General features: G+C 37.4%; 1 protein-coding gene across 1 annotated transcript in view; it reads right to left on the reverse strand.

Moving 5' to 3' along the window:
• Positions 1 to 10,202, reverse strand: part of LOC149542764 (uncharacterized) — a 105,908-nt gene extending 95,706 nt beyond the window's left edge. Inside the window, exon 1 of the mRNA XM_089797657.1 lies at positions 9,910 to 10,202. Within this exon, the coding sequence (XP_089653783.1) occupies positions 9,910 to 10,116 (207 nt within the window). The 5' untranslated portion in view covers positions 10,117 to 10,202. The remainder of the gene's footprint in view (positions 1 to 9,909) is intronic.
• Between the last annotated feature and the right edge of the window lie 341 nt (positions 10,203 to 10,543).

Raw genomic sequence — 10,543 nt, forward strand, 5'->3', positions numbered from 1 at the left:
GACACTTATCAACATGCATTGAAAGCTGAAGAAAAGTATGGAAGAAAGCAAGGTAAGCAAGTTACTAAAGTTGATAAGGGTAAGCAACTTGTTCCTGAAAATAAGTTTGTTTTCAGAGGTACTTGTTTTAAATGTGATAAGGATGGTCACCAAGCTTTTGAATGTCTGAATGTGAAAGTTGACAAACAGAATTTGGTAGTACAAGACGAACAAAAAGTGAAATCTTTTGATGTTGATTTGGCTCCACCAAAAGATGGAGAATCTCTTTTGATGAGAAGAATCATGTTGGCTAAGCATGAAGTTGAACCAGTGCAAAAAAGGAACTTGTTTCGAACCATTTGTAAGTCTAGAGGTAAATGTTGTAAAGAAATTACAAATGGAGAAGGTACTAATAATCTTGTTTTTGAAGAGACGGTTAGGAAACTTTGTTTGCAAAGATTGAGGCATCCTACTCCTTATGGTATTAGTTCGTTTCAAGATGATCATTGGGTGCAAATTAGAGAACAATGTCTTGTTAATTTCAGTATTGGTCCTTTTAAGGATGAAGTCTTGTGTGATGTAGTAGACATGAGTGCTTGTCATATTTTACTTGGAAGACGTTGGCAATTTGATAGAGGAGCTATACATGAGTGCAAAAAGAATACTATCATAGTTTGAAAGGATGGTAAGAAATTTGTTTTACTTCCTTTGAAAGATGAAGAAGCTATCAAAGCAAAGAACCTAAGTGTTTTAAGACTTTTCGTATGAAGATAACAAAACTTGTGATTGAGGTTGTTGTTGATGAAAGACACGCTAACTTGAAGTTAGCTGATCCCGTGATGAAGAATAGAGGTAAAAGAAAGAAATTTCCTAATCAGATGAAGGCATGCAACAAGTATGATTCATTTGATCCTGGTAGTTGCAGTAGCAATAATAGAACTGAGATTACTAATGCAATAGTTTGTTGCAACAATAAGTTTGGACAAACGTGTGTGATGATTAATGAAGAGGATTTGTGGATTAAGAATGAACATGGAATCTATGTTTTGAATTCCTTCAAATGTTCATGAGCCCTTATGGAACATCTCTTTGTCACCTTGGGTGTCTGATGCAGGAGCATCCTTGGGCTGTTGGCAATCTTGCATCACCAAAAATATATCTGTTGTTTTATGTTTTACAGTTACCTGCTTGATAGTTTGTAGTGGCAACTCTTGTTTGTTGCTTCTAGATTTGGCACTCTTGGCTTCATGTTGGGGACATATCATGGATCATTACCCTAAGTGCACATAATCCTATGTGACCATTAGCACAAGTTATGCTTCATCTTCTTGGGTGTTGTTTTCCTTTGGTTTCTCTTCTAGTGATGGCTAGTATTTAATTCGGCATGGTTCTGTATATAAAGTTAGCTTACGCACTCTTGGATCTTGGTGCCTTGTTAACGTGTGGACCTATATCTAAGACCGCATAATGTAATATAATGTATTATGTGCTTGGTCATTAATTCATTGGGTCAATCCTATATTTAATGTAATGCACATTTCCTATTATTGGAGATTGTGAACTCTAAGTCGACCTGTGTATCCTGATGGCTATATATGTAATGTCCTTGAGTCTTAGAAGGCAAAGGCAAGAAAGGCAAGAAAAGGAAGAAGTTAGAGCTTGGATAGCAGACTTCGGTCTGTAATTTGGAGTTGTACATTCGCCGTAACCAAGAAGGCCTTACAACCTGGCATATGGTTTGTTTATCATGCTAGTTGTGCTGTCATCAATAAAATGTATGGTGAACAATAGATGCAATTGAATTTTTGTTGTTAATCAAGTAGTCTCTTGCAATTATATCTCGTTTGCTTTTGTTGTGTTGTATTTACTAGGGGCTTAGTCCTCTCCTTTGGAGAATCACCAGCCTTGTACCGCATCAAGAGTATATGCAATTGACTTAAGAAGAATTGACTAAAGAAGTGGACATAAAGGAAACGATCAATATGGCAATGATGCAAGAGCATCCTAGGTCTAACGGCAATCTTGCATCACCCAACAATATTCTTGTTTATATCTTCTTCAATAAGGGTGGTTTCAGTGCAGAGTTTTTGATTAAGTAAAACAGGTTTGAAGGGTGCCTGGAACCCTGTACAAGTCTAAAGATTTTCAATAAGTACAGAAGCAAAAGTACAACAGACAAACAAGAAACTGGTCACCCCCCAAACAAAGGGTAACCAAGGTGACAAAAAAGCCCTACACCAGCCAAAAGAAAAGACCCAGCTAGAGGGCAAAAGACTGAACTAAGAACCAAATACAACAATGGAGCTCACGATCTGCCCTTTGTTTTAGAGCCCCCCTTGCACGATCGGAGGTTGATTTCTAAAGGAGGAGCAGATGGCTTAGTTTTCTTTCCTTTTACCACAATCTAACCATCCTCCACCTTAGTTGCCTCAGCAATCCAATCCCCAAAAGAAACTAAACAATGGAGCCCATTGGAATCAGAAGCAACAACAATCTCCCTAGGAGAGCCCGTAGCCAACTGGCCCCCAACAGGACTAGGAGGAACATCTGATACAGGGGCAGGGGCAGGAGAGGGAACAAGGTCTTGGCCCCCGATAGGACTAGGAGGAGCATCTGATACAGGGGCAGGGACAGGGACAGGAAAAGGAACAGGGTCTTGACCAGGAGTCCCTACTTCCTCCACTATCACCGGCACCGAATGATCATCTGTTGGGGAATCATCTACAGGGTCATCCGCTGGATCCAAAGGCGCATCCATGGACTTAACCATCGTATAGTGCTCAGAAGATGCCCTAACCACCAGGAAGGTGGACGCCTTGATTTAGTCTTCACAGCAACACAGCGAGTAGCAATGTGTCCTATCTTGTGACATTTTCTACATCGAAAAGGGATACCTTCATAATCCAATATTTGGGTTCAAGAGCCCCTTGAGGATTCCAAACAAACCTTCTCTAGAAGGCCCTTTGAAATATCCATCTCTACAAGAATTCGTGCACACGTCAAATGGAGAATATCCGAAGTGTCTGAGTCCACATATAAAAAATCACCGATAGCATCCCCAATAGCTTCGTAAACAGAATCTAGCCAGAGATGCATTGGGAGATTTGGAATTCGGACCCAAATAGGAACCCTGTTAAAAGATTTTGTAAGCGGATTGAAATCCATATGCCACGGTTTGGCCATAAGTGGATATTTGTTCTACCATGAAAAACTGTTATCGCACAAAATAGTCTTCCTATCTTTAGCAGTTTTAAACTTTACTATGAAAAATCCTTTAACCATCGAAAAGATGTGGACATCACGGTCTACGATTGGTTCCCAATGCTTGGTGATCCATGCATGAAGATTAGCAAGAGGGCCAAAAACCCCGAAAGCAACAAATAGCAATGAAGGCAGAGAGCTCTTCTATCATACTGTAAATATCATCAACTGTATCTAGGTCTAAAGGTACCCTTATAGGGTTTGATACACTTACAGGGGAAACTTCACGAGGACGAGAAGGCCCGACATGAGCAGCTTGAACAGCACCATGAAGACTCGCTTCGAATACAGCCACATCGGCATAAAAGGCAGCCCTACCCCCTGAAGGCATAGGAGAGGCCGACCCAGATCCTGCTGAAACAGCGGCAGAAGGCATAAAACCAGCAACCAACAACCCTAGCACACAGCAAAACATGAGAGAGCACATGGCAACCAGCAGCAATAAATGCGAACAGTCAAATTCCAAAAGTTTTCCAAAAATCGAGCTCAATAATGAGAAAAGGCAAAGTCAGCAGCTAGGGCACCATGACAGCGGATGACAAGGGCACTCAACAAACATGAGCACCTTCGACCCTTGCACACAGCAACCAGGATCGAGCAAGAGCACAAGCACGAGCAGGGGCTCTAGCGCAAGCATGGAGCCTGCGGCTGCGGCTAGGGCAGCAGATGAGCACAGCGGAGGTGCAAGCAAACTTGTTTAGATTTTTACAAATGGTTGTTAAACCAACCTAAGTCCATAGGATTTTACCCTTTTTAAAATTAACCCTTGGTTATAAGCACTACAGGCAAGAAGCCCCGCTATTTCACCAATGGTCAATGGAAAAACATTCTCAATTAAGATCCACAGTAGAGAATGGCCTATGGGGACTTGAACCTTGGTTGTAGGCCCTACAGGCAAGAAGCCCCACCATTTCACCAAAGGGACAAGCCGGTTTCAGTGCAGAGTTAATTTGTAGAAACTTACTATTTTTAGTAAGTTGGTCATACGAGCTTAGAATGTTCTAATTTCACAGGTGAAGGTTCATCATAGTTATATTGACTTGCCAATTGAGCTTCATTGTCATATCACATGTATTGTAAAAGTTATTGAGGTTTTTGGGTACAAAATCTTTGAGCTTAATTGTGAAGGTTGAAACAGCTCCGAAACGAGGTCGAAATCCGGTTGACAACACATACACAATCAATGCAATATAGATCAGGAGTTTTCATTTCCAAAAAATGGTTATAATAGCCAATTGAAGCTACAATTTGAAGGTTACAAACTCTGGAAGTTGGACTACCTAAAATTATAATTTGTAATTGTTTTGAGTTGACTCCATATAATAAATATGAAAATAATAATTATGTGGGGGTCGGTCAACCTCAAGGGTTAGGGTTAAATATCTAAAACCTTCCTTGGCAATGGAAAATTGCTTATATAAGAGCGTAAAGCACTGATCTCTATATTTGATCACAAGATGCATCAAGAAGCAATAAGATGATGTTGGTTGCAACCTAAGTCACAAGGTTCGAGTTCGAGTTCGTGTTCGACAACAATAAAATTCGGATGAAATTCGACAAAAGTAAAAAGTTCGAAAAAAAAATTCGACATTTAATTTTCCTTATATAAATTTAATTTTTTATATATAATAATAAATTGATTAAATTATAAAAATAACTTAACATCGTTAGATGAAATTGAAATAAAATTAATTATTTAATTATTTATTAAAATAAAATAATATTACTTTAAATTTGAAACTTAATGTATATATTTTAGTTTTACAATTGATAAGCTAAAATTATAGAAAATAGATCAATGTAAACATTACAACAAATTTAAAATCAGTATAATGTAAACAAAATTAAAGTTTTAATTATTTATTTAATTAACATATAAATTAGAAAAGTGTTATTTATACTATATAGTATATGAAATAATAAGTAATAAATATATCTTAAATATGTACATTAAGTAATGTGTTTTAATGTATTATTTAGTACTTCATATACATTTGCATATACATTTGCGGGACTTAAAAATACTTGGAGGACTTGTATTATCGACTCTCATTTTGAGTGCTCACCATGCTGGAGAGGATTTGCATTACAGGGAACAATCCAGACACCTAGTAGACAATCTCTTTGTGCAGATTTTCTTTTGCAGGGATTTTCTTTTGAATGTTGGCGTGTCTTGCAGCGATATGACTTGTACATTTCCCTAGATTCCAACATTGGTGTGTCTTGCATCGATAATATTTCTTCACTTCGGGACTTCCATTCATTCCGCCCGAGAATGTGTTTCAAAGATCCAAATGTATCACCTAAAATAGCCCTAACCCTATTGCATACAATTTTTGGGACAAATAAGAGCGAATTTTATAGATTCTTTCAGAATTCGCCGAATTTCGAATTTCATACATGAAATGCGGCGAACCCTGTGACACAGGTTGCAACAATGGGATTGATGATACATATCTTCATTAAAAGAGGAAGATCAAATTTAGAGGGAGAATTTTCAGCTTTAGGGAGAGGTTACGTGACAAAGAGATGCCTAATTCTTTGCAAGCTCATTGAAATCAGTTATCTTGTTGTGATGATCAAATTTGTCCCTACTGAGAGTGAGCTTCTATTGAGAGAGAATCTCAGCCATTCTAATATTTGTTGTTAATGAGTTCTTCTCTATGAGAGAAGTTTAGGTGAAATCCCTTGTTCCACCTTTTCTGAGTAGGTGTGGTGGATTCACCCTCTATGAGTAGGCATAGTGAAAATGTATTCTTCTGTGAGAGAAGTTTGAGGTGAAAGCCCTCCTTCCACCCTCTACGAGTAGGTATGGTAGACCACCCTCTACGAATGGGCATGGTAGAAATGCATTCTTTTCTAGGAGAAATCTGAGGTGAAAACCCTCATTCCACCCTCTGCAAGTAGGTCTGGTGGAAGTCGTGTGTGCGACTCCATGACTACTATTATGTGCTTATGAAGTAACTATGGTGAATTATGTTTTGTTGAGATAACATATTTTATGAGAATCTATGTGATGAGAATTTATCATTGACATCTTTGGTTACAGCTATGAGTGTCTGTCATACTAAAGATCTCTCTCTTGCAAAGGAGGGTTGAAGATCTCTCTCTTATGAAGGAGAAAAGACTAAAGAAATTTATGGATCTACATTATATAAAGAGAAATTTGTACATTTTCAAAGAGATAATGAAGAGTGTATTTGCTTTATATGTATCAAATATGTTTCAGAGTATTTGTTATCAGTTTCTCGTGTGTTGAATTGATTATATCTCTAGGTATTAACGATCCATTAGTTTCATTCAAAAGAAGTAAATGATGAAATACAATCATATCCTGGTTTGAATGTGTTAGGTAACATGTTTCTCCATATGTGGAAATATGTTTTCCTTCTTTCATGACTATTACACATCAGGCTCATCTTGTACTAAGTCTCCTTTAATAATTATCCATTGTCAAATGCTACTCGGTATTCATATTTCCAACATTGGGGTTTCTTTTGTTCATCTTGTTTTAGTTCTATGTTATCTCCTTCATGTACTTCCAAGTTTCTACGTTTTCTCCTATATGTACTTCCAAGTTACAAGTACACAAAAATACCAAATAACCCTATTATATGAGGGAGATATCCCTCTGAAGTACAGAGGAAGATTGTGACAAATTGTTATTTGATCGCAATCTCTCCAACTGTTGGCAAAATTGTCACTGCTTCTTCGGAAACAGAGTCAATTTTAAAGACGATATCACAGTGAGAAATCTATCTAGCAACACATCTCTATAATATAATTGGTCAAGCTCATAATCACTGGGTAGAACTTTGCATCTCAGAATTAAAAATGCTCAAAAACAAACAGATGCAATTTGGCTCCAATTTTCATTTTGATGCAACTCTGAAGGGTGTGAAAAAAATAACATTTGTTTGGAATCCAAAGAACATTTCACTTGGCTTTTGAACCTTGTATGCTATGGAAAAAGAACATAACACCAACTGTCCATACCTTATATGCTCTAAAATTTCACAAAATGATTTAAGGAAATGGATTATAAAGCCAAGAGATCATTGTAGATAAACTGTGACCAATGAATGATACAAGTCATTTCAAATGTTTTAACTAATAACAATAAAGGAAGACAAGCGTATTATAAAAGGAGATCATTATAGACGAACTGTGACCAGTGAACGATACAATTCAATTCCTAAAATGTTTTAACTAATAACAATTAAGGAAGACGAGCATACTATATTCAAACTACAATAATTCAATAGCCAATTTTTGGAGGCCCTTGTCAAGGCTGGGATTAGAGACCAACAAGCTAACATATAAAATTAAATTCAGAAGTAAATGTAGGAAGCCATTAAATATCAGATACAAGACGAAGGTGTGTGATTTGTTTTTCTTTCCCTGCCTTAACTTTATCATGTTAAATTTATTTCTTACCTGCATCCAATTAATTATCTCGCTCACAACTCTCATTTTCCTTGACAGGAATACTTCCTTGTATACAATGGTATACATAGAGACTAACCTAAACATCCTGTGGATAGCATTCTAGATGCTTGTCAGCTTTGTAAGTATAAATGCCACTAGACTGTTAAAATATCAAAAGATATATATGGTGTAAAACAAAAGAAAAAAGAAAAAATTTGCTTTAAAACCTACTTAATATCTTATGTGTGCACTTGCCACAAGGAGTCGTATGGGGTTTTTATCTGTAAAACAAAACCATAAAAACCCAAGTCTCTAGTAAAACTCAAAAGCCACTAGTTCTACTTGATTTTAGCATCTATGACAATGGACTTCATCAGGCTCACCCCTCGGTGTACTATAAGACCAAGGACTCTTCTCCAATGATTTGAAGTTGAACAAAGTGCTGATGTCAAAATACAGGGAATCCCTTTCTCTAACCAACTCAACTTGTCCCTTTAATCCTCCTTCCCCCACCTTTTTCCTCAACTAATTTTTCTTTGTTTAAGTTTTATTCTATGTTCCACGGAGTTTTGGGGATGGAGACAATTTAGGGGACAAAGACGTGCTTCCAGTATGGTTACAGTTTAGAGCCAATTTCCTGAGGATGGTAGGGGACAGCTATTCAAAAAATGGGGAAGAGAGTGAAATTTCAAATATGTATATCATAACATTGATAAAGTATTCATTATATACATGTTAGAAGCAAAATACATAGCATTAGACATGAATAGATTCACATGTGAATTGATAAGCAAAATAACAAAATTTGCATGCTTTCATTGTCAAAATATTACATACATATAGCGAAAATGCCCAAAAGGTGCCAAATTTTAACTATGAAATGACATAAAAGATTAAAATGTAACTAGTATAACCTTAACTACTAAACAGTAGTCATAGAAGTCTGCAATAATATATAACTGTGCATAATTGATAGATGGTAGATATGAAGAGTCTAAATCAAGTAGATTTGATGCCCTAATGTCCCCTTTCAACTGTTATTCACTCCTTGACCAGTTACTCCTCTTGCTGCTCGTCTCCTTTGCAAATGTGAAAATAGATTTCTTTTTCTTCTTTTTGGTTATTTTATGCTTAGATTAGATTTTGGGATTGTTAAATGTGGTTTGATTGTCCTTATAGGCCGGCCAGCATTTTTTTCAAATTTTCAAATTTCTTAATTTTTAATACTGGCAGTCCAAAAATGGCATGGGCCATATGAGACGGCCACAAGTCCCCAAGATGGGTAGTGGACTTCTAGCCATCCCAGGGACTCCTAGCCGTAACCCATACCCTATGCTCTCAAACTGGCCAACTTGGGGTGGCACCCGATTTGCCCATTTTGAAATGACGTTGGGAATGGCAAAAAAATCCGTCCCCGTACCATACTGGAGAAGGGGGCAGGTCAAAATGTCCAGGGGATGTGTCCCTGTGGAGCGCAGGTTTTATTTGGATTGAGATGGCTCGCAACTTTCTCTAAAGTTTCCTAAGTAAATGCTCTCTCAATAACTTTACTGTCTCAATTAATGTTTTATTTTGTATTTCTTGCTAGAACAATATACTGGATACAATTGAAATATTCCAATATCTCTGTTACTATAAATGCAGTTGAAAATATATATTTGATTAGAGGACACTTACTTGTTCCCGGCTTCTTTAGCTTGCTTATATGTAAGCTTGTATATGCTAGCTTTAAAAATAAACCCAAAGCCCAAGGGGTAGTGTCCAACTGGTAAGCAATCTTGTTCAAAGAGAGAAAGCTGATTTGGGGTCTACGAATAGAACCAATCCGGCTCCATTCTCAAAAGAATGCTATTAACGAATAATGCTGGGTGCAAGCCCTAATTGGATTTGATAAACTCGATTCACACCATCATATGTATAATGCCTATTACTCGACTAAGTTTATCATTAAACAACTGCTGTCACTTAGTAGAGTTGTACACTAGTCTGCGAGTGAGGAAATTGTATTGAATACGTTTCATATTTAACTTGCTTATGCAGTTTTGACTATGCCCTGTTAATTGCTACATTGGGGCTTTAAATTTTCTCAATTTCGCCGCACACAATTTAATCTATCTAAATGGAAAACGACCGTAAGATTCAACCTCATTAACAAACCTAACTATAGTGACAGACTCAATCGATTCCATGGAGAATTTAAAAACGGACAATCTTAAAAAGTGAATTGGCGAACCAAATTACCCGGAGATTAAAATGACGGCCACTACCGTTTGCCCTGCAATTTATGATGGAATGTCGTATTGTTAAGGAATCGTGAAGGAAGTGGTGTGGTACGTGCCAACTGGGAACACTAACCCGGATGTTGCTTTTAGCGGGGCGACATAAGGAGGGTTTATGTGAGCAGACGACATTGTAAGGATGAACACCCTTCCGTACCGCCAACTCCATTGTAATCTCAACTATCCAAGAATAAACGAAATTTTGATGGCTGAGGTTTTCGGAGCGACCAGGATTGTTTCTGGAGATTGTTGTCTGATGAACATGTTTCCCTTGACGGCTATTTGTGTCCAGTGATAAGAAAGCGGTCCACGGTCATATGTAGAGAGCGCAGGATCTATAATCATTATGTTATGGGCACATTATGGAGTTGAATTGAATTGAATTGAATTGAAGGTATTTTAATAGCGTCCACAAGGCTGGCCAGCCAGTCTATGGGACCATAAGCATGTTCTTTCAAGTTTATTCCGCTAGCTATGTGTTTGCTTTAAAAAACTAGTCGTATTGTGTAGATTGGTTCCAGCAAAGAGCTGGTGTAGATGGCCCTTCTTCAAGCTGTCCTTGAATTGATCTCAAAAATCTTATTATGCAACACATT

The sequence above is a fragment of the Cupressus sempervirens genome, chromosome 8, assembly GCF_028749045.1.
Source record: "Cupressus sempervirens isolate cs-2001-9-10 chromosome 8, ASM2874904v1, whole genome shotgun sequence".
Lineage (NCBI taxonomy): Eukaryota > Viridiplantae > Streptophyta > Pinopsida > Cupressales > Cupressaceae > Cupressus > Cupressus sempervirens.